The sequence below is a fragment of the Amphiprion ocellaris genome, chromosome 16 (assembly GCF_022539595.1).
Source record: "Amphiprion ocellaris isolate individual 3 ecotype Okinawa chromosome 16, ASM2253959v1, whole genome shotgun sequence".
Taxonomy (NCBI): domain Eukaryota; kingdom Metazoa; phylum Chordata; class Actinopteri; family Pomacentridae; genus Amphiprion; species Amphiprion ocellaris.
Genome location: NC_072781.1, coordinates 9,018,386 through 9,043,814, shown reverse-complemented (window position 1 = coordinate 9,043,814; position 25,429 = coordinate 9,018,386). Strand labels below are relative to the sequence as shown.

Sequence of the window (25,429 nt, the reverse complement as noted above, 5' to 3'; positions counted from 1 at the left end):
ATAGACTTTTACAGATTAAAAAAAAAGCTACATGATCGATCACATGATTTGTCAAAGTTTATGAAAACTTGAGATCAAAATGGGAGAGGAAGACATCTCATTATTGCTGCCCAGCCTTGGCCCGTTTTCTGACAGGCCTCAAACTCCACCGTTAAACACAAGAGACGTCAAGACAACAAATGCTTCACCGCAGAGGCGTTCCTTCTCTGTGCTGGATGCCAGCAGGAGGAGAGGAAAATCAGTTAATGCAACGGGGCCACTTCAGTGTCTCATAAAAGCCCTTACGAAAACACATGTTTGTTTTTATGCGCTGCGTTTCGCCAAAAAATGAAGAACACATCTATCATTTTCGCCTGCGAGAGTGACGTGACACTCGGGTCACGTATCCCATGTCTCCGGGCTTTGAAAGAGGCAGTAAGTCAATATTGGCACTCTTACTTACAATTAATTGTACTTTAAAGTTTTACAGTGTGTTTATGATATGCAGGCCCTGGATGATTTATGTGGACAGTGTGAGTCACTCCCTCTAATTGCAGTTGTTTTCCCAGTTTATAACCCCTGCATGACCTCTCAATGTAAGCTGCCAGCGCTCAGAATCGAGCTTGTTGCACCGCTCCAAACTCTGGACACGCTCATACTTCAGCAGTTAGAAATCAGTTACAGAGAAATACTCACATGGAGGCATTCACCACTCACTCAGATACTGACAGGCAAATACACATACCTAAGAGAATGAACATGTGGCTCCCTGGAAATGTCTGACACAAACACGCAGTGTGTTTCGTCTATCACACAAACTAAACACGTCCAAACAATTATAAACAGCTGTTTCAACATTTAGGATATGTTATCATTAAAAGACGGAGAACAGCAGTGTCTCAAGTGATGCAATTAACAGATAACAAGACATTATGTAAGATGGGGAAGAGAACATAATTTGAAAGCAAGCAGATCACAATCTGTCAGTGAGTTTATTTGTCTGAACATAAAGCAGACAGGCACTTAGTGTGGTTATATTTTGCCCACAATTCCTCCTCAATCCACAGTGCCGTCCTTATACAACCTACTGTATAATATTAATTCAGGAATGTGTCATGAAAGAAAGGTGACAAATCTGGGTTCTGTATGTATAATAGCCGCTGCAAATACAGAATCTATCAGAGAGTGAGGAGTGGTAATAAACTTGCTTCCACAGCAATCTGTTGGGTTATATTCCCTTCCCCTGTTGAGAACCATATTCTTTGAGTTTCCTCCGAGGACACATTTGTTCAGTAAAATGATTCAGCAAACCCACTGAAGGCACATTCACAAAGCGCTATATTGCATGCTGTTTGTTATGTTTGAGAGCTTCGGGGAACCCATAACTCTCCAGCACAGAGATGAACGTGGCAACATACTTTACCGTGTACGTCTGAGGAGGCAAAACAACCAACCTAACGCAAAATACGTCCTCTCCCTTCCAGAGTTGCATTGCAAAAAAGCCACAATCATGCATCACATAATGCACAATCATGGCTCTTAACCCGTGCACTCTATCTTAGATTTGGACTGCTGCCTTCAGTGCAAACTTAAAATGAACCGCTGTCTGCTGCAGAGTAAAACAGGTTAGTGTCTGGGGAAGAAAAAACAGAACTGAAAAGATCCACTTGAGGACTTTCCTGGCTCTGTCACTGTCAATTCCCCTGAAGAACCGTTACCCTGTGTGCAGAGACTCATGGGACCCAGGAACTGGCTCAAGCCACCCTGCAATGCAGTCTGCTTTACATTATACGCAGAAGGATGTGGGGGAAGCAAAAAAAAAAGAAAAACTTGTGTTCATGATAGAAAATCAAGTCAAATACTTCATCCAGGCATAATCTAAGTGACATCTGAGGAACATTTATACCCGCTGACGTAGCTACCAAGCTGTGCTTAGTGAGGGGGACCATGGAGTTACTTCATTCACTGTGAAACACTCTTAAACATGTGGCAAAGAGTAAATGTTATTCTACTAGTTAAATTTGCTATGCACCGTTTTTTTTTTTTTTTTTTTTAGCTGCGCTCAGGATCTGAAAACAGAATGTGCTGTCACAGTATTTTGATAGACATGGCCAGTTTAACCCAAGGGTTCGACAGCATAATGTGGGCTCGGCGGCAGAGCGGAGGGAGGTGGAGGAACGGAGCCAAAAAGTACCACATGTATTTTCCGAAAGCAGCCCAACGCAGTCCAAATGACTCTACGTGGTTTAACGCCATTTCATTCCATGACCTCTAAGTCCTCAAAGAGAATTATCACATTATAGCATTCCAACACGCCCAATTTCCCAAAATACAGCTCAAGGCTTTTCCACTCTGACTCTGCTTAGTGTTGTGGTTTTGGGAAAACACTTCAGTCGTCTCTGCTGTGTTTTTCTGTTTACTTCAGGTATTTATACATTTTTCTCTCTCTCATCTTTGGCATTTGCATCTGGTTTTGTCCAAATGTGTGTCCTTTATGCAGAAATGCAATTTAACAAAAGCCCAAAAAGAGAAAATGATCCTTCCGCTACTTGAAACACTGGAACAGACACAACTCATTGTCACCCACTTGGTGTGTAATGGTCACTAGCGCATGAAGACACACAATTAAAACCAGCTATTGCACTTGACCACAAATCTTTGTTTTCTTCTGTGTAAGAAAGTGTCTGGTTTGACTTTGTGACAAGAAGTTTCACTTTTTACATTACATATAAAGGATTTTTTAAATTAATTCTGCCATCACAAGTCTCATCATAGGTATGTTTCTGCCTTCTCCTGCACACAACCGGCTGCTGACTGCCTGGTTGTAATTTAGGCAACATGGAAAACACTGGGAATGTATGAAAAGTTATGGTGTTCAGATTGTGCTAAAGACCATAACTGCTTTATCAGAACCATGTGGCGTTGCTCAGTGCCATGCCATAATGGCATGATTGAAAAGGAGTTTAAGCTGTGGTCATACTCCACTCTAATATGACTCAAGAGAGGTCTCAAAAGTTCAGCACTGTCTCTCTGAAAGCGAGCCTGTAAACTATTCCAATATATACATCATGCAGCGAGAATGATCTGATGGAGAAGGGGCTCTTTATTCAAATTTATGCTGTCATGAGTGGGCATGTATGACTGTAACTCTGCTGCAGTTTCTGCTGTTACTAAGGTTTCAATTTATCTACGGTCCAAACAAGAGTTGTCATATAGGATGACATAGGAGACATAACTAAACGCAAAGGAAAAAGGATACAGCTGAAGTAAAAAAAAAAAATAAAAAAAAAAGGCACAAATGAACTTCTTAAATTACATTTGTGGTATCCTGTAATTTTTTTCCTCCAATACTTGCACTAATTGAGACTCAAATGGTAGTGGAAGCGACAGAGACAGCTAATTACCATCTTTTGTAATGAAGCTAATGGCAGACATTGTACCACGAGCCACTGTTATGAGCAACACCCTGCTGTAGCAGACATAAAAGCAAATACAAATATCTAATTATGCCATCATCTCTCCCCACTTTCCTGTTCGGTTGCAGACGTTCCGCTAATTGGTGGCCCGCACTATTGGTCAGCTTACAATCACTCTGATGATGCAGACAATTAGAGCCGGGAGGTACTCATGGCTCATCAAGTCTGTGATAGCTGACACATCACGTCTCATCTAACTCAAAACAAATGCCATGGAAATGCTGCCGTGACATCCTGCGGCCTGGACGCTGAGTATGTCCAGCTAAGGAAAAAAATCCTCTTCATTGTGTAGATTCAGTCAAATGCTGCTAATAAGGAGCTGTGGGTACGACAGCAGGAGAGTGTGCAGGCGCTCAAAATACTGTGTTAGGTAGACGCATTTTCATCAAAGCTGTAACCTTTTACTTTGCATAGGGAATAAATAATCATATACAGCAGGTTCAAAGACACAAAGACACAAAAACACACACATCATGTCAGCTAGAATCACTGATTATCTCTCCTTTCATCTGAGGCTGTGGCGACAAAGGCAAACATTTCTTTTTCACTGACAAGCTATGTAAATAAAATCTTAAAAGTGACTTTACCCTGCCAAAAATCATTGTAGAGGTCCTTATTTTCTTTTTATATAAAGTGGATGAGCAGTGTTTTCAATCCACTTTTCTCTATCTACCAACCATGGCAGACTGAGGTTAAATTATTTCAATGTTTTGCTTTCTCACTTGCCACTTGCATGAAGAATCAAGAACAAAGCATAGCATGAACTGACACCAAAAGAGTACACTATCTTATCTGATTGTCGGAAACAATAAATATTTTGTTTTCCTTGTGCACTTTAAAACCCGACATCGACTCACATGCTTCTGATTTGTCACTGGATGCCTTCGCTCCTGCTACTCTGGATCCATTTTTACCTCCCAGGCTCGTTGTCAGAGCCCCTGAGACCTTGAAACAGCAAAGCTTAGCTGATCCAAACAGTAAATATTTCATGACCTCACAATTACATGAAATCAAATATAGGCAAAAGATGTTCATCTGTATTGTACTGTAAAAGGGGAAGAATACAGGGACTGAAAAAAAGGGAGGAAAAGAGGTGACATACTGGTGAACCCCCCCGAACTGTAATTAGTCTACACGGCCCAAAACAAGAGAGGGACGGATAAATGCATGGGGTTTGAGATAATTAAGCGATTGTGCGTGGCATGTTACGTGAGCCGTCACTCCAATCACCAGCCATGTCACACTCGGCAACGCAAGTGCGACCGGACAGACGCCCGTCGTCTTTGATCTGGGCTCATGCATACGGAATCAGGTCAGGCCGTGGTCACACACATTTACACACACACACGCACGCACTGACGCACAACACACATGTATGCTTTAAGTCGTAGGAGAGACAGAGACTTTTCAAAGGGCCACAGTTAGCAGGACCTCTGTAAAGGGAGACTGACAGTCAAGCATGCACAGGAAGAAAGGAAGGATAAAGGACGAGAATAGAAAAAGGGAGGAAAGGGATGAATGGGACAAATCCACTCAATACATCTGACTTAAACAGTGCTTAAAAAAATCAAAAACAGAGCTTAACTTACAGCTTCTGATTTGGGTTTGACCACTTTCATGAAAGCTCCTCTTGCTTGTGCCTCCATCACTTCTTTTCTGGTTACTTTCCTGGTGTCCAGAAACTTCAGCTGGGGTAACTTGTACAGAACAAAGTACCTGCGAGAGAAGAAACAATTCAGCTGCACCATACCGCTGCTGCCTTAAAAGGCCTCCTTGTAGGTCGGTTCTTGACAACAGTGACAAACAGAGAATCTAAGGAAGTGTGTAAACCGTGATATACTAATCAAACTGACACAAATTCTAATATGTAAATGCACGCATCAACTAAACTTGAAAAGAAGCCATGTTTACCGAGATTTAATGGTGATGCAGATTTAATGGTGATACGTTCTTGTATGTAATAACCTTCAAAGCTGATAAGAAGAAGGGAAAAAAAAGTATGACATATAAATAGCACGAAAGAAGATACAACCCGTCTGCCAGAGCTGTCATTCTGGTAGCATCACAGATATCTCTCTAAGCTTTCAGACACACTCTGTCTTTCATTGGGAGGGAGAGAAACGTCAAAAGATAATGGCTGGAATACATAGATGACAACAGATCCTTTCACAGACAGGCAGGGATAGAGGAACCAGTATGTCAAGGCTGAGCTGGTAGCCAAAAAGGACGCGCATGCAGCCCCTAAGTGGAGGGTGAGAAAGGACAGGGGTGGGGGGATATGGGCACAAACAAGACCTGTGCGCAAAGGGCTGTGACAAATTGATGATAGCGATGGCGATGAGGGGAGATGGCAAAGTCCGTGTCAAGTTTTCAACACCTGGGGATAATAAGGAGGAGGTTCTGGGATCATGTTTGGACTGACAAGGAACAGAAAAGATCTCCACCCAAAATTAAGGAAGAAAAAAATAATTTGAAAGAGAAATAAATCAGAAAAGAGCGCATATTGGGCGAGACAAATGTTTGAAAAGCCACATATATCACACGGCCCTAGGTGCCGTCTTATAGGAGCATTATTATAGGTAAAAATGACCTGCTCCTAACCCCAATAAGGACCCCTTTTCTGATGAGAGCACCGGCACTCAAATCCAAGAGGCCCCCTCATCCCCATCCGGTGTCTCCCTCCGTGTAAAAGGACTTTGTTCAGGGCATTTCCATGATGAAATGTGAAGATGCCCTTGGGAAACATGCAGAGAGGTTATTCTCCATAGGTAACCTACCATCACGGGGTCAGAGCAGATGACAAGGCTCTGTCAGCCAGTGGGGATATTAATGATTCAACCCCAACCACAGAGGGAGGATAAGAAAGCAAAGGAGACGGGGGGGGGGGGGGGGGGGGGGGCAGGGCGTGGTGGGAAGGGCTGACTGGGAAGAAAGAAAAAAACTAGGTGCACTTTATTTAGGCAATACCAAATATGACTTTTGTTGCCCCTTGGATGTTTTTTTTCTGCAATAGAAGTAAGAATAAACAATAAATAGATGCTTTAATTCACGGGTTACATAATTTCTTATACTTTCCCAATTACATTTTTTGACAGAGCACTATAATTTGGTACAAATAACTGAGAAAACAAGCACAATTGAAAGAAAAATGTTTTTTTTACAACAGAAACTGCAAATGATTTAATTGCATAGCTAGTCAGCATTGATAGGTATCTGTTTATTTCCAGAGGAACTTCTGTCAGATAATTCAATTCCAAATGCGATTAATAAAAAAAAAGGAAAAAGTAAAGTTTATTCTCTATATTTTCTGTGCTATAACTTGCCTGCAAACTCCAGCTACATTGTTGTTCAGCTGACCTCATCTGCAATGCGGCCACACTGATACACTTTCAATTTTAAAAGCCGTAACATTTGCTGTGTTTACGCCTAGAGCCCACATTACTCCTAAAACGGACACTTTTGGAAACGATGACGCAGACATCAATATTTTCTTCCTGACTGGAACTTAATTTTAAGTACATGTTGTTCCCTGATTCATCACACTCCTATCATGTGAGTGCTTTCTGGTCAGAAAACTAAAATATCAGCCATGACTGCAGCGTGGATAACGGATTACAGGCATTACTGACCTTGTTGACTATGCTAGCAGCTGTTGTGCACTTAAGAAAATCTCTGGTCTTAGTTTTGGTCATTGCTGTTCTTCCTCTCTGGCATTTTACACAAAGTCTTGCTCTGTTTACACCGGCATCCATGCCCAATATACAGAAACGGTCATGTGAAATGATGTTCAGGCATGTTGGTTTGCACTGAGATCATTTGTGAAACAGGATGAAAATGCTTGCTTTTCTCAAGATTATTTTCTGTTAAAATGAAAAGTGGAGATGTAGCTATAGAAGGTGGTTAAAACATTTCACAAATGATTGACTGAAATTTGAAAGCTTATAAATTCAATACAATGTCTGTTTTTGGTGTTTTTTATGTGACTCTTGCAAAATTATGTCGTTTTCCCCTCCATTACAGTTGCTAAAGTATTACTGCTACAGAGAGTAACCAGAAAACTTTGAAAAAAGAAACCATTGTGTGTCATTTCTATGCAGCTGCATTTATAGCAAAAGCATAAAAGGTTGAGTAAACACAAAGTACAGCTGGTGGCTGAGGCACATCAGGCTTCTCTTTGATTTGCCACAACAGGAGACTGGACAAACTGATAAGTTTTCACAAGATAAGAGGTTAAAATGTCACACAAAAATCATTCATTGAGAAAGAGAGAAAAACAGTTCAAGTTGTAAGTATTGTCACAACAGCTCCATGTTTTCCAGATGAGGAGTGGGTGTCTTACGCTGCATAATCAGTTACCATATTAAACGCATAACATTACAGGGTTGAACTCTTGTGTTATTGTAGTACTGCACTTGGCCACTGAGCCCACAGTCATCTAAGAAAAGGGCAACATTTAACCTCCCTGCAGACTACACAATACTGTGTGAAAGAATACTATATTTCTATGTCACTGCACTAATTGGGGCACCGATGCAGCGCACCAGGGTATTTCACTTGAGAGATCGAAAGCTCCTGAGGCATTGGGCTGGGTATTTATTGCCCAAGGCCAGTGCTGTCACGACCTGCATACAGCCTAACCTTGTCAGACATGAAATCTGCATCACGCTCAAATTGATGTTTTACTATGTGACACATTATGAATATTACATTACAGGACTGTAGACGTCAGTCAAAACAGAACAGCTTTCCTCACCAGTAAGATAAGCATGTGAGAAGAGGGGAAAGGGGGAGAAGGAGAGAAAAAGGGGAGAAGGGGAGGGAAAGTGAGATCGAGGAGGAGGGTGGGTGGGGGGGTGAAAGGGAGACAAAAAGAGGGAAGAAAGATTATTCAAGAAAGGCATGGGTGGTAAATGATTAATAGGCAACACAGAGTCAGAAACAAGCACTTAGGGCTAAAACAGACAAAAGAGAGTATGCTTTTCGCCTTTTATCGCATTTCATGTAAAGGACCCTGACAAATGGTGGTCATATTGCATGGCTTGAGGCCTGGCTTGATGTTTAATGCATCATCTGCTCTGGTAAGGCAGGGTAGTAAACACTCATTTGTGGTGGTGACTAGTCACACATGAAATCCATTTTGCAAACTGGAGTGTAGAAGGGCCGGTTGACAAAGCTTTTAGAGTGGTGTGGTTGAATCCACAGTCTGCTTATGAAATGCAGGAGCTGGTTGTTAAAGAAAAGGAACATCTCCAAATCCATTACTTATAAAAAGCTATCACTCTGAATGGGCTAGTATCAAAACTGTCTGACTAAAAACATAAACGCACACACAACATTATCTATTCATCCATCTACCTGCATGTGCATCCAACTGTAATATACATTCCTCATTTCTATGTGGCATCATCACATGCAGTTACAGACCTGTATCTCTGATAGTCGTCCTCATCCTTATCCGGGCTGACCAGCTGATTGGGGCAGGCCTCGTTTCCCAGCAGGCTTAGGTACTCCAGTGATGGGGTCACATCAGCCAAGTGTTCCAGCAGGGCCTCGATATCAGTCAGGTGTCAAAGGGCGGATGTCAAGGACCTAGCGCTGTTAATTACATTAGCATTTACTACCCACACAGCCCCTCCCAGGCCTGTCTGCACTAAAACACGTCACTGTCAAATTTACCGAGGTGCTCAAAGAGGCTAGTCAGTGGCTTTGTGAGACTGGGCAGACAGAGGGGCAATTTAAGGTGCAGGCTTTGGCATAAAGTAGTGACACAATTTGGCTCCTGCTCGCTCTCTCTTTCTCTCGATCTCTTTCATTTCCGAGGTGGCCGGGTGCAGAACAGTGACAAAATGATGGATGCCCTGTGGTTCAAACAGTCCGTGCTTCTCAGAGCTGTGCTGTGGAAAACTTTTGCGAAACGTGGAAAAAACAAACAGCCCCTAAGCAGGCACATTCATCACTAATACATTCACTTGGAAAATTGAGCCCCAAAGTGTCAAAATACAACTGCACTAATGCAGTGCTCGAGCTTTAAAATGGCACTGTGCCACGACAGGATGTACATAATTGGCCTATTAGCATGTGCCGACCACTTCACAACCAAACTCAGCACACAGTCCCAGATGCACACTTCAAGGAGTCCCAGTTTTAATGTTGACTCTGGAAGAGTGTGTGTGTGTGTGTGTGTGTGTGTGTGTGTGTGTGTGTGTGTGTGTGTGTGTGTGTGTGTGTGTGTGTGCGCGAGCGAGAGAGCGAGCATCGTTACCCAGTAGGATCTGCATAACCAGAGGAAAACAGGACACATTGCTAAACCTGTTCTGAAGCTTGGAGGGGAAGTTCACACTTCTCTGACTGATCATAAACAGTCTCGCAATGTGTCTGTGTCTTAAATTTAGGGTGTGCTGTGCAGAGCTCTGGTTTTAAGATTGTTTACAATGGGTGGCAAGTAGAAGACTGGAGTGTTATAATCTGAATGTGAGCATGCTCTAGTGTAGTTAGCTGCAGCAAAAATAAATACCTGAGCCAGTTTATTTCAGAGAAGGGAACTGTAATAAAATATAATACATTGGATGTAAACACAAAAAATGTGACATTTTCTAATAAAATAATAATCTAATAAAAATATGACTAACTGTACACAAACTGCACACATATTATGTCTCATTCTTGGGATGTGGTTTTAATCCAACACTTTTTATTGTCTTTGAAAAAAAAAATTATGTTATGTTGACTGTAAAATCTGATTCCACTAGAGGTCCCTGTGGTTCAAAAACTACTCCTGTGTGGAGCTCTGTGACAGCCAAGTTCTTCTCCTCTCTTTTGCAACACACAGTGTTTTCTGCAAAGCCACAGCATTACAAACTTTGAGACAATAGAGGATTGTATTGACATAAGATTGAAAGAAAGAGAAACTGTTGATTCAGATGCCTGTAATTTATGTCTGCATAGTAGGCTGCAAATCAAAATAAGAGAGGCAGTGAGTGATTTCATTGAAAGGATATTCGGTTCTTATTGAGTGTCAGGGTGTGGAGGTTGGGTAACCTGGGCAACTGGAGGTCATTTCCAAGCAGATTGTTGTCGACGACCAGCTCTTCCAGCTCAGTGAACATTTTGAGGCCTGCCAGTGACCTGCAATGATAAGGAAACAGGAAAACTGTTATGGCTCTAAATCTGGTCAGCCGTTATTGTGCAGAAATAAATATTTCAGCCTCTCTCTTTCATACGCCAGGAGAGTATGGGTCTGGGCCTGTCAGGGAAGTGAATGACAAGAATTAGTGGTGCTGAGCTCCCCTGGCATGGTGAGGCATCCTTCAGCGGCTGGCAGGATGAGGGATGGGGGTCACTTGTGAGTAGCCAGGATTCAAAACAAAAGGCTTCAGAAATGCGGCGGGCAGGATGAATTTGTCAATGTCTTGTGCCTTGAGGCGCCCAGTTTCGCCTGACCCTAACCCTCCATTCCCAAGACAAATCACTCTGTCACAGTTCACCTTCACTCCCCAGACACAAATTTAACTTGTCATCCATCATTTTCACAGAGCAACCGGAATACACCCGCAATCACAGATGGAATGGAAGGGAAACTTTTTTGCAACTGTGCCATGATAGGGGTTAGTGTTGGGATTTTAACATCAAAGGACTCTGATTTTTTTCCTTTTTTTCTAAAGGGAAGCATTTTGCCTTTCTGCTCCTTTTTATGACACATTGCAAAGAGGGGTGAGGGGTCATCTTAACTCCTTTCCTCTCTCTCTCACACACACACACCCACATTCACACAGGCATAAAAATGACGGACGGTGGTGTTAGGAGTAATGTTGGGGCCCCGCAAAGTTCAAGTCATAGAAGCTGCACAAAGGCAATGTGTGGCGTCTAATCCTTCACACTGTCAGCATGTCATGTTAAAGTGTCCTGGGTGACTTCAAAACAATTAAATCTGACAGAACACAGACAGTGTGCTTCTCAAGACCTCTTACAGCTCACATAATAGGCATTTTTAATTTAACACGGCAGTTTTAATTATTAAGTATGTCTGACTGTACTATTTATTCCAAATTCTGCATTTTCAAAATTCTACATTCTGAATATTGTATGTTAAAAGTAAAAGCAGACATTTGACTTTGACAATAAGTTACGCAAACATAAATTTCAATGAAAAATGTCACACTGCAGCATGATAACTGATGTCTATATACCTGCAGCATGAATTATTGCTTCATCCTGGATCTGTCTAGTATCAGCGTCTACCTAGCAAGCATCAACATGGATGACAATTTGTGCATATGGATGGCAAGAGACAGTATTCAGTGTGTGTGGGGGCAATGTATAATATATAGCAACATTCGAGGAAAAGATGCTGGCAAAGCAAGCTGAAGTAATGAAAAAAGATGATGAGTTCTTGAAGTACAACAATACACTAAGAAGCTATGAAGATGTTGACTGAATGGTCAACGCGTACACATCTTGCAAGTGTACTTTAATTGCACACCTTTCGTTAGTCTGTTCTGTTTCTCATGTGCTTTCTTGCAACCAGTTTAATTATCTTGACATAGTCACCGATCCAAAAAAAAGAGCTCACAGCGGACATACCACTGGCAAACTTTGATCTACAAAGCAAAATGTTGCAACTATCTTCTCGAGTAGAAAACAGCAAATCAGCAAATTCATTGTTGACTTGCGAATGAGGCAGACGGAGCAGCCTTATTTTAAGACATCAACATTTTGCAAACACACACACACACACACACACACACACACACGATACCAGCTGACAGCACCTAGCCTGTGTGCTGGCAAAGCCGCTAGCTGACAACCTCTTATCAGGTCTGATTAATGCACTGGCAAGATGGATGAATGGAGAGATGTGCCAGTTTTATGAAATTCTCTGTTTTGTTTGTGTTTTTAACCACATGGTGATTCTCAATTATTAAAACAAACAAAAAATGGGGCTACAAACTATCGTGCATACTGATGAAAATGATAGATTTCAGATACAGCAACCAATTAATTTTCTTCTAGATTTTGATGCTCTGGTCAATTTACTGTTGTAAATAATAGTTTGTCCTTATTAGAACTTATGACTACATGGCTGGCTCTAAAGCAACAAACAAGAGATGCTATTTATATTTTTTTTTTCCAGCACCGTTGTTGTGTTTCTACTGACAGGGAATTCAGCACAACATGCAATTAATCTGCGGGTATAATCTTTGTTAATATGTAGTTAGGCATAATCTTGTACCACCCTGGATAAGTTTTACTTCATTTTCTGTGAACAGAGGCTCCTAAATAACTATTGCCACCTGTGTGTGTGTGTGTGTGTGTGTGTGTGTGTGTGTGTGTGTGTGTGTGTGTGTGTGTGTGTTGGGCTGCAGTCCTGTGGGTTATGTTATTAGCTGCTCGGTTAAAGGGAGCCGCATGGCACAGGGGGGAGCCTTATTAATTGTTGTTTTCATGTCACCACTACTGCGTGCACTGGCTGATTTAATCAGTTAAATTCACAGCCAGGGGAGAGCCACTGAGTCCCATCCAGCATTAGCTACAGTGCAGGGACTGAACTTCTAATACTCTCCAGCTTTCTGCGCTCCCTCTGCAGACTTCCATACTTGGTTTCATTACTTTTTATAAGCTTTCTTTTTTAATGTACAGCTTGGAAAACTACAAAGTTTAAGCAGTGCAGTTAAAGTACTTTGCTCTGAAAAAATAGGGAAGAAAAAAAATGGTTTTGCTTTTAACAGAACTAATGAGCATAACTGACTTAGGTCCCAGTGCTATTGTGATTTGGTAAATGGCAAACACGGGCCAAACACACAAGAAAAAACAAGCAAATTTTACAGTAAATACACATATAAAAACAGTTCTACAATGCTATGATGTATTTTATTTATTTCCACTGCTGAGGAAATATATGTGATGACTGTGATAATGACAATATACTGCAATCTTTAATCTACAGTTTCACTGAAATGATAAATGTCATTTTTTTTTAGGTTTCATACCTCTGCTATTGCGATGAAACTGCTTGACACGTATGCTCAAGTACAACCTTGTACAAAGTTGTACAAATAATAATTTACTCAGATCATATTGCGTCACCTCCGTACATATTTCGAAAAATAAGATTTCTACAGCAATGTGAGATCAAATTGCATTTTCTTAAACCTCTGCCTAGCAAAAAGGAGAGTGAGGGTGACAGAGAGAGAGGGAGACGTGGTAGCTTTAACGAGGTGAGGCGATGAATCCTCTCCTTGTTAAGATAATTATGATCAGCCTCATTGTCAGAGCTAATACTTCACACAGGCTGTCTTTACGCTTTGACTACCACTTAGCCTGTGTAAGCCCACCATCATACATCATACAGCCCTGTGTGCATCAGTCTGTGTGCTTTGGAGCTTACATAAGTAGTGCATGTATGTGTTGAAACCTCCATTATCTGCAAAGATCCAGTCTACTGAACACAGAGACTAGATATAGCAGCTAACATTTAGCTGGAGTAGAAACACAGCACAGGAAACAGGGGAGGATGTGAAAAACCAGACAAGGACACTGGAGAGGAGACACTGACCCGGAGAGAAGCCCTGCCAGATCGATACACTAATACTGATGCAGACATAGTGATTGATAAACCACTGCTGACAACAGAGGGAAGAAAACTCTCGACCATTATTGGCTGAAATGTCAGTCACTCCTGCCAATGGTGTGCACAAGTGTCATGTTGGATATCCTCAGGCAACACATGAAAAATGAAGAACAGCAGCCTTGGCTCTTTTACATGTGTTACACAGACTCCCTTCTTATGTCTGCTGCTTTTGGAACAGTCGCCCAAATGAATCATTGTTGGCAATTTTTAGAAACTCCGAAGATGATAGGCTAAATGTGGAGTTTGCTAAAGCCATACATTACAGAGCTATAATGCAAAAGAACCTCAAAGCCTTGCCTATTACTGGAACGGTGATAGAGATCAGAGAGGCAACATCCTTGCAGCTAGCACTATAATACTTGAAAAGTTCCTGAGTCTAATGTACATTAAAAAAGCACACACACTTTGAAAAGCCCTCACAGCTGCATCCCACAGTTCAAGAGCTGATGTCCTCTCAGAGGTTACAGTAGTGTAGAAGAGGACTGTGGTGTTATCCTAAACGGAGGGCCGTGCTGCAGAGTGACAGGCTTACTGACGTCCTGTTCAGACGGCAACAGATAAATGTTTGATGAATTGACCAATACTGAGGCCATGATGGCCTTCATATGTGCATAATGGACTATTCAGAGCACACTTCAAATTGCCTGCCAGGATAAGGTACTGTAATGAATGGTAAAAGGTACTGGACCTGAAAATTCCAGTATGTGGACTGGCTTTAATAAACTTAATAAGAAAGGTGAATGGAGGAGGATTGGTTGGAGATGAAGTACAGAGGCTGGAGAACTATTCAGCCTTAAACAGTCAAGAAAAATTCTGATGGTTCCTGCCACTCTGTACACTGCTATATACTATTCAGTCCTAATGTACAACTCAGTAAATTATCCACATTCCCAAATCTTATTTTGAAAAAAAAAATCACAATGACATAATGCAATCTAAACATCTGTTCAATTATACAAATATTTATCCTGTTTACTGACAGTCTTTAAAGGAATGTCTTTAAACTAAGAATACAGCAACAAGAAGCATTTGTAATTAACTCTATTTTCAGATATTTTTTGACTAAATGACTAGACCTGATGTTTTTATCGTGTAATAAAGTGATGTTGACTGTGAGAAAGCACAAATATTCGATTTTATAACAATAACGGAAAAAATATGTACCCTATTAATACACTAAATCTCCATTAGTTCAGCACAGCTGTATTTCATCACTCTAAACCACAACACACAAACAAAAAAAACACAAATAAACATCCAAAAAATACCAAAATATAGCATTAAAACGCTATCAGGATTAGCTCATGATAAATAAGATGGCATTATCTCTAAAGCAAATTAATGCCCTGCAACCCCTTCAGCCCCCAACATCCCTCCTACCACCTCCACACAGTACTGATCAGGTCTGTTCCAGCACTCTTGCCTCCAGCTACAGTTTATGGCCTATACGCGTTTCTGTACATGCATCTCTGATGGTGATGGTAAATTAGACTGTCATTATCTGTCTCTATCTCCCCCCACAGCTTCCCCCAACCCCAATCTTGCTCACATGTAGATAGTCAGTGCTCCGTGTGGCACTCCTCCCTCTGTATTGCCAAGCCTCAGGTGGCAGTCATTTAAAGATCACACATCCAGGACACACATAGCCTTCCCTGAATGCATGTCAATTCACACATGGAAAAGGGATTACACGTCTCCTCCCAGGCAGCTGCAAATTACTATTAATGGCAATGCAAATCATTAGAGTACATCTGGCGCCGCCAGCAAATCTCTTCTTTATGTGGGTTCACTCTTAATCTGTTTGAATATTGCACTATGCTTGCTCCCGATAGCCTATGTGTAAAAGCATCACCCGCTACAAAGCCGTCAATTGGTAGTGGCGTGCCAGGATTGAACTTTACAGAGGGTTACATCATTTGCAAAACAAAAATCTTTTCATCGAGCATAAACAAATTCCAGCAATAGGAAATCTGTGAAATATAATTAGCAAATTTCTTTATTGACGAAGAAGTTAAATATCACTGCTCATTACTTCATTCTATATGAGGTTATTATGTGAGAAGTGCAGATTCAGTTGCCGAAAATGTAGACACCGAGGATTTCTGTGGATTTGAATGATAATATCACTGCGGATCCTGTACTGTCTGAGTTATAGACTACCCCCGTGGATATTCCTGCTGAGTGTGTGAGGTTAATATTCTCTCTCAATGTCATTAGCACTGGCAGAGGGGCTGAGAGCACTGTGAATCAGACAAGGACCGATCCTGTCAAACCACACACAGACACACACACACACAGCCACACACAGCCAGGGCCAGACAAAATCAAAGCCACTGTACTGAGGTCAGCATCACCTGGCCTCATGCTTCCCTTTGCACCTCAAATCCCTGTCTGATTAATGACCCAGGACCAACCCTGGCCAGGGGATAAGGACATGACAGACATTCCTGTCAGGTCCAACCTCATAAGCCTTGCTTGACCCCAGTTTGGCCCAGGATGAAGTCGAAGCTCTAACAATGACCTAATTGAGAGGCAGAAGAGAAGTTGCCTATTTCCCAGTGAAGAAAATAAATTGAGAGATCAGTGCAGAAAGGTGCATGTCTCTGTTAAAGTTTCACCAAGTGAGGTTTGTTACATGACCAGACAGAATGACAGCTGTTTCCCATGTCCAACACCAAATTGTACACCGTGAAATACATCATCACTGCAGAATAAATCATCATAGCCTATACAACACTTCCATGCCTCACAGTGCCTGGACTGTGCTCGCAGTACGGTCATGTGTCTTGTGAATGTTTGTATTGAAAGATTAGTTGTCTATCCACATGACAAACACCCACCCTCTCTCAGTGAACAGGAGCTGAAAATCAATTCACCGATGGCATCTCAGTCAGTGAGGACATCAATGCGAAACAAACAAGCACACACAATCTCTCATGCATGCTATAAAGGCTCAAAGATCTTTAAGTGTACATAAAACCGTAAAACTACCGCGACGGGATCAATCAGCAAAAGCATATTGCAATAAGCATGCTGCACGATAAACACTGACTTTTTCATGAATAAAAGAATGTAAATGTATCATAGGTATAAAGATATGGAACTGGAAATGAACTCATGTACTTGCCATAAAATAGAATTAAAAAAAACATTAAATAATAGATGCAGCAATCTGTGAGGAAGAATCCCTCAGTGCCCCTGTCTGCCTGTACACTCTATCATTACAGTGTTCAGGCTCAGTGCTTGTCAACATTTCCCTGAGAGAGGGAGCCATCCCGCATTACGTTAGAGTGAGTTCAACTGTCAACTGCCAGCCATTTGTATGCCTCAGCATCCACCTAATAGCAAATAATCACTACCCCGCGCGCTCTTCATGGCAAATGATCGATGTTGTCTTGATGTCTGATGGATGACCCTGCCACAGTGATGTCCAGGCATGCATTAAAAACCACCTCTATGAAAAGCCTGTCAGTCTGATAAAGCGGTGCACACAAAATCACACGCGTGTGCACATGCTGACACTGAGGAATGCAATGCACACAGATAAAGGAGAAAATGAACAAAGTGAGGGGAAGCCATAATTCAATTCAACAATAATAAAAAAAAAAAAAGTTAATTTCTTTATATTAGTGGCAAATTTTATAATGTGACGGGACCCGCGGTGTGATTGGTAGACAGCATTACTAGAGGTAGACTACTCAAGTACCACCTGGGATGCTTTCCCTCCTCTCACCCCTCGCTCCAACACACAAACAGCTCCCTATTACCCCTCAGTGTTCAGATTAAAATGCACAGCACCACAATCTTTGATCTCCCACTTGCTGACACAAATCCTTTCAAGCCTCAACATTTTCCTGCAAAGGTAATTAGTGCTAATTAAAAAGTTTCGAAAGCAGTCTACGACTGCTGTTGATGCTGCCGCTGCTGGTGCTCGTGCTCGCCCTCCGTCAGATTACCCATCTACCCCCTCCCCGGGTCCTGCGGCTGTGTGTGTGTCAGCTGTGTTCCTGCCTCTTTGCTGTACAGAATCCCATAACTAGACAACACCAAACGTTTGTTGGAGCCGGATGAAATCTGGGAGCCCAGTAAGGGGTCTAAGTAGTGGTTCTTCCCCCCTGACAAACCTATGCTCTGCAGGAGAACATGTAATGACACATGTAACAAATACAAATCCCACACATAGAACAGGTGTAGTCTTTAATTGGGGGATCCATGCTTGGGGGGGCTTGTAAACATGGAGTAATTAACTTGATAAGGGATTCAATTTGTTGAAAATATCACTGCAGAGAAACCTATCATTTAGCATAGGCTGTGATTTGCATAATGATAACAAATACAAAGAACCCAAATTCTCAGGGCTTAATGAATAAACACATAAGTAATTAAAGATCTCGCTGTTTAGTACAATTCCAATAATTTGAGATAAAGATACAACTTGAGCAGTCTAACAGTGCTATCAGTCATTCACTGGGCCTGCCTTATTGCTTTCATCACGCCATTATTATGATATAATTAGCTGCCTTTCTAGCATATTATTAAGTGGCTTGCTGAGTGTCAGGTACAGCAGCGTCTCAGAAATGACACACACAAAAAAGCAACGTCGTTCCACAGTGTTTCAAAAAGATAATTACATAATCTCAGCATGGAGAGCAAGCAGAAAAGTGATAATTAGACAAGTATTCCTGCCAATTAAAGTATAAAGCCTTGTATTTCTTTTTTCATGTGATATAGAGCTTGCTGCACTTCCATGCACAGTGTAATATGATCATATTGCTATTGTAAATTAATCATAAAGTAATTTATATAACTGGGGTTAAATTATGCCAACAACAACCTATCAGATTTTTCAAGAGGTTTACAGCAGCATTTACTGGAAGCTGGAAGGTTTTCAAGGCCATAACAAGGAAGTTGAGCACCACAATAAAAGCCAGGAGTACGTTTTGTTTCTACAAACCTATTAATAGGCTTCATGATTGACATGGAGGTGTGCCAATGAGAGAAAAAACTGAGAAACAACAAAGTTATTGATTTGACCTTTGGGATAGTTCCTTGTTTTATTGTTGTTGTTTTTGCCTTGTCTTACACCATGCGAAGAGATAATAGAACATGTCACCGCACAAGGCAGTTTGAAATTGAATGCCATCATTTTAATTTAAATGTTACATTCTTGGTGACATCTCTGTCGATGCATAATTGGCACTGAATCCCAGTTTGGATGTACATATTTATCATTCAGCGTGAAACACTCAAAGACACCGACAGATATGTTACTTTGATGGGATGACAGTCAGATGTGGGAAAAAAAATAGAGCCGCAAATCAACTGTCGCACTGTCAGTTAAGGTTTTTGTCACAAACTTGCATGTAAACATGCAAAGATTAGGAACAGCAAACAAGCTGTAGCCCGGAATCAGCGTCTTTGCTCTGGCAATATGTAAATAGGCTTATCTGATCCAAATAGAATAACATTAAGAAGACAGACTTCGAAAGAAATTATAGTAATGGATGGATGCTTATTGGTAGAAAACCCTTCACATTATGCAAAACTTTACAGTGTGTGAGTTCAATTATTTATCATATGTAGACACTTCCCAGGAGTTATTTACAGTACATATAGCCTATACTGGTAAAGCAAGTAGGATAGTTTGAGAAAAATAAACTGAGCTACGACACAAGATCTTGACATATTGGAACTACAATTCTAACAATCGGGGTCAGGCAACCTTTTGTCACTAGCAGTTTCTCTTGACTTAAGGTGTTTTTTTCTGTCTTTTCTGAGGTATGTGCAGCCTATCTGCCCTGTGTAAACCATGAGCAGCAGGAAAAGAAGAATAAATCCCTCACTCTCCCTCGCTTTCTCCACACTGTCTCCCCTCGTCGCCTCTCTCTGTGTCTTACCGCTGGCCCATTACCTTTACAGAGTGAGGCTCATTAAAGAAGGCAAGTTGAGTCAAATCTTTCTGTAATTCAGCAGAGGTGAATTGCTGTCAACATCATTAACCGTCATTTTTCCAACTCACTTCGGTACTTATGAAGTGTTCTTTATTGTGTAATGATCCAAGTCTCTTCTCTAAATCGCCCCTCTTCAAAGGCCCTGGAGGACATACCACCCATGCAGTCGCCTGACATGCTAGAGGGCCAGATTAAACGTGGCTCCATCATTATGTTCCTCTTTGTGGTTAAACATATCCAGCATTTTCATCCAGCACTTCAGCTAGCAGGTAGCGTTTCTCAGGAGGAGCAGAGCGGAAGAGAGATCTAGAGTTCAGCAAGAGAGCAATATTGGTCTTATCTATGTAAAACCATATCTTCAACTAGTTTTTCTTGGGTTTGCTAGATCACAAGACCAAATTTCTGCCTATAAACTTCTTTCTTTCATTCTCTATTTTTTAAAACTGCGTACAGATAGTTCATTGATCTCATAAGGCCATTGGCCAGGCTGGTTCCATGGCTAATTACAGTGAGAGCTGCCCTGCTTGTCATGCTAGATGTCCTCTGAGTCCTGTCTTAAGAGAAGCCTCCTTTGTGCCTCCGCCATTGTGTGTCCCCCAGTGCTCAGTATCATGCTATGCGATGTCCTCCAGGCCTTGTGTTGGGGAAAGCCTCTTTTGTGCGGGCACCATTGTGTGTCCCGGTGCTGAACCCCCTGCTAGGTAGGAACACAGACAAAGTGCAGCAGGGGAATGCTTCCCAGAGCCCTAAGACCTACAGTAAATCTTCAAACAATTTAGACAAACAAAAACGGCTGCTGTGCTGTGGTGAGAGTAGACAAGGAAAAGCAGATGAATAAGCAACATCAATTACTGGGGCTTTGACCTGCAAGCCCCCACACCATGGAACACATTTCACACCAAATCGCCCCAGATTGAAGTTGACACTGCTGGAGTGGAAACACTGACCCCTCACAAAGCTAGAGCTTCAAACTTAAGAGCAGAGAAAGGCAGAGGGCATTGACAACCTACATAGACCAAGGCCAATGTGGAAGGGAGACAAGGAGGAGGGGTATGAATTTAAAAAAAAGAAAGAAAAACACACACACACACATATAATAGGTCCTAGTTTGTTTCAAAGTGAGACAAAATGGCTCAATTTGAGCACTTAGGCCATCGAATTGGCCCAGCTGAGGTACAAGAGGAACATGCGAGGGGACAACCGCATCAGGCCACTGATAAGGAGCCTATGAGAGGAACAAAGGTGGATGTCCAACAGACTTACCAGTGAACCTGAGCAGGAATGGACCCTCTTTAAAGCTTGTTTTAACCTCCCAGCTTTACCCCCCAAAAAGTGCCGCTTCCTCTGAAACCTTTTTACTTCGGCACATAAAGCCTGCCTCTACTTTGTAAGCTTGGACAAAGGGAAAATAAACACATGGGTCACATTTGTTCAGCACAACAGTGCACTGTGCTAATAAAAAAAAAGTTTAATAAAAAGAGACAACTTTGGGTTTACCTCTCACTATCAATAGAACGCCTTAAAGAGAACCTATGTTTCATTGTTATTTTGATTGTAAAAGCAAGAAAAAAAGGGGCATCTTGAAAGGTGAGAAAAGATCACGCGATCCTTTTACAGTTTGTCAATACAGTGTTAATTAATCTAATAACGAATCGCACTGAAAAACATGCCCCAAACTGACAAGAAGACATGCAGTCTAGCAGCAGCATACCAGCACATTGACACATTTGGGGGCATCAGGCTCTGGATAGAGACAGTCCTAACAATCTCCCAATTAGCCAGAGGGAAAGCAGAAAATATGTCTCAGGTTCATGGAGCAAGCGTGAAACTTAATAATATGACATGGCATACAAAAACAGAGCATGTCTTTTTATAGCCACATGTGAAAATGAAGCAAAAATAAAAAGAAGGAACAGGAGGGAAACAGTGCTTGTTTTTTTTTTTTTTTTTACTAAAAAAGAAAGGTTTTCAGGGGTCTTTCTTTTTCATAGTGGATTTGGTGAAAGTGGAAGAGACATGATGAATGTGGTAGACACACTGTAGTAATAAAAGCATGCGGGAAACAGATGCAATAATTGTAAAACAGACAAGCAAGGATGCAATCCAGCTTTTTTATAAGGGTGAATGTGAGGGCGATAAATTAAATGAGTGTGAAACCTGCAAAATGCTCGTAATACTCTAATTACTATACAGTATGTGTACATATGCAACAAAAGACTTTGTTTTGTATATTTATGTGATCTAATTTTCAGCCCATATACAACACAAAATGAAAAAGTCTTTTCCTAATGTTCAGCAATGCACTAATAATTAACGCTAGCACACAAAAAGAAAAACCTCAAAGGTGAAAATGTACATTGCTTTCTCATTCCTGATAATTTCCAGTTTAATAATACGAACATTATGGAAGTCATTAGCAAATTTAATAAAAGCTTAAAACCAATTTTACCTCCACGAAACCCTGATACATTGGCACTCAGACTAGGCTGTCAGACAAGGCAAAGCATTATTCACAAAGAATATCAAATCCCAACAATACCACAAACTATTTAAACTGTGTAAAAGCTCCACTAATGTATAGGGTTTATGTGTTTTAAACAATGGTTGCCCTCTCACCAGCATCTGACGCCCTATTCACAGACATTCATACGGAATGATAATGGAGCCGGTGCCAGTCAGTCAGTCAGCTGTCTTTGCAAATGGAAATCCACAGAAAAGTGGAGATGGGAATCATTTTATCTAGTTGACACACATTACAACAGAGAATTTCCAAAGAGTAAGATGGAAGCTCTCAGGTCAATTATGGTGTCAAGGCTGTCATCTTGCAATGAAATATATACCTTTGAAGAACACTTTACTCGAGGGATGGGGTAAAAAGGATGGGAAGATGTACTGTTTAACCCAGAGACCATAGAAGAATATCACAGATGATGGAGTAAAACGTGGCATGATAATGGACCATTTTCGCTGAGCACACTTTGTCAAGAGGGACAGACTACACCCACTTTCTGATGGGCAGTATCAACGAATATTATTTTGGTGACTGTGGCTGATTAATGGCATTGGCTGGAACAAGGAGCTTGGTCATTACCAGTCATTAAGATAATGGGGAAAGGTAATTTACAATATGTGTTTCAAGTTACACCGTAGATAATTTTTTTTAAGGTTTTAACTCACCAAAAATGAAGCTGACTGAATAACTAAACTCAGCCATTGAAAACAACACAAGCAACCACTTTAAATAAGGCTTTAAATAAGGCTTTAAATACACAGTAGAATCACACATACAAAACTTTGTGCTCCTCCAGTCCTGTTTTTTTTTTTTTTTTTTTTATTGTAAATGTAAATGTCCTTGCCCTCTGCTCAAGATATAAAATACTAACCTTGAGACAGTGAATGACAGAGGGAATTACGGGTAATTGTAGTGTCAGAAAGAGAGACAGCTGTATGATGAGATTCTGTGTCATTTAGACAATCAGAAACTTAAGAGGCAGTGTGACACATTTCTCCCCCTCCATCCGACAGGGCTCCTGACATGGCTGGTGATAATTTCCAGGAGAGAGGGGAAACGAGAGACAGGAAAAGAGTGAGTGGAGAGAGCACAAATGAAAATGGAAGCCGCTGAAAGAAAGGTGTGATTTTCTTCCTCTTCCATATGCAGCGTGGGCCAAGTGATAGCCTGTGTGCTGCATTCATTGCTGGAATCAAGACGAAATATCCCCTTACATGTCAACCTGCCAGCCAGATAAGAGGTGTCTGAAGCTCTGTATGAGATTAATACTTCCCAGCTAGAAATGACACAGGATGTGAAGGAGGGGGACTTTTGATCTCTGTGTGGTGAAGCCACTTTAACAACAGTGCAAGACTTACCACTGGAGATGCATACTTCCTCCTAGGGTCAGGCATGTATGTGGAAAAAGCATAAACGCAGAAAGCATGGTGTAATGTGCATCTGAAGCCACAAATGGAGAAAAAAATAAAAAATTCCGGTTAGTTGTCAGTTTTTACACGTTCACTCAGACCAGAACGAACAGGAGGGAAATGAAAAGGATGTAGTGCATGTCAACATAATGAATTCAATAAAAGCAACATTGTCTGCTTTGTCACATTTCAAAAGCGGTGATGTGTAATTACTGTTATTTGTAGAAATAGCCTTCATTATCATCACTGAGGGCTCTTCCAATGTAACCATTGGTAAGAAGCTCCACATCCTTCTAATGGAAATATGCTATCATAAGAACACACAATATGGAATAAACATAATGCAAAATTAGCATAGCTCTATTTAGTTAAATAGGATAAACAAAAACTATTTGGTCAACATAGAAGATTTTCCATTTTTAGCATACATTCGTCCACAAGCATACGGTAAAACAGTTGAGAATATGGATAACTAACTGTAACCGTTACTCTGGTGATAATCTATTCTGATTACACTCAACAATGTATTAACTAATTCTTTGTTAGGCTACAAGCAACTACAACAGTCCCATCTTGAAACTACAACGGAGACAAGCAACACTAATCCCTACACCAGGGTCTTTATCATTTTCAGAAGCAGCAATACTCAAGGAGGAAAACTAAATAACACTAAAACACAGAAACAGAAAGATCAGCACAAATCCTGAATCTGTATTCAAGCAGAAGTAGCGAGTGGGATGATGAAACACTCAGGGCAAAAAATTTTAAATAAGCTATATTTAGATTCACAGGGGATTCTGCTCTTAACATTGTTATCTAATAATGTGATTTTAGGCACACAAAAACATCATAACTCAATTACACTGATGTAGTTAAGAGTTATTTATGAGCAAGTCACTTAAGATTAATGCATTCTCATCAGGATTTTGCAGAGGCTATACAATTGGCTTCATAGTTGCACTACAGATACATTAAAAACAGTAAGGGAATAGCACAGATGGCCTTTGGGAGTTACAAATATATTGCATTGTCACAAGAGCTGTGAGGTGCTTGTTTGCCATCATTGTAACAGTGAAAACTTAAAGTACCTGTCAGTTAAATTACATCTATTAATGCTTTGAGATCTATCAAAGGCAAATCTCCTTGTAGGTCAAAACATTGTATAGGGGGTCCTCAACTTACATCGGAGTTCCATTCCTACGGATTGACGTAAGTCGTTTTCGCCGTAAGTAGGAACTCAGGCGAAAATGTAAACAAAGCCATTGCGTGCATCTCGATATCGATCAGTTCTTCAGAAAAGTCATGAACACTAATGACTTTCATGCACATATGAGTCATTTTACAAGACGATAACAGAATATTGGAACGGACTGATATTGTTGTTGATGCTGAGGTTTCAATGTTTATTGTTCTGTTCGATATTCACCTAATGTCAGTGAATGTGCCATGCTTAGTTAGCTCACCTCTGATTGGCT

The 25,429-nt window shown here is 41.0% G+C and overlaps 1 protein-coding gene across 1 annotated transcript in view; it reads right to left on the bottom strand.

Annotated features, from left to right (window-relative positions):
• Nucleotides 1-25,429, bottom strand: part of lrmda (leucine rich melanocyte differentiation associated) — a 200,930-nt gene that overhangs the window by 57,616 nt on the left and 117,885 nt on the right. Inside the window, exons 3-5 of the mRNA XM_035953005.2 lie at nt 10,454-10,580; nt 8,880-9,019; nt 5,045-5,171 (exon numbers count right to left, since the gene is read on the bottom strand). Of these exons, the coding sequence (XP_035808898.2) occupies nt 5,045-5,171; nt 8,880-9,019; nt 10,454-10,580 (394 nt within the window). The remainder of the gene's footprint in view (nt 1-5,044; nt 5,172-8,879; nt 9,020-10,453; nt 10,581-25,429) is intronic.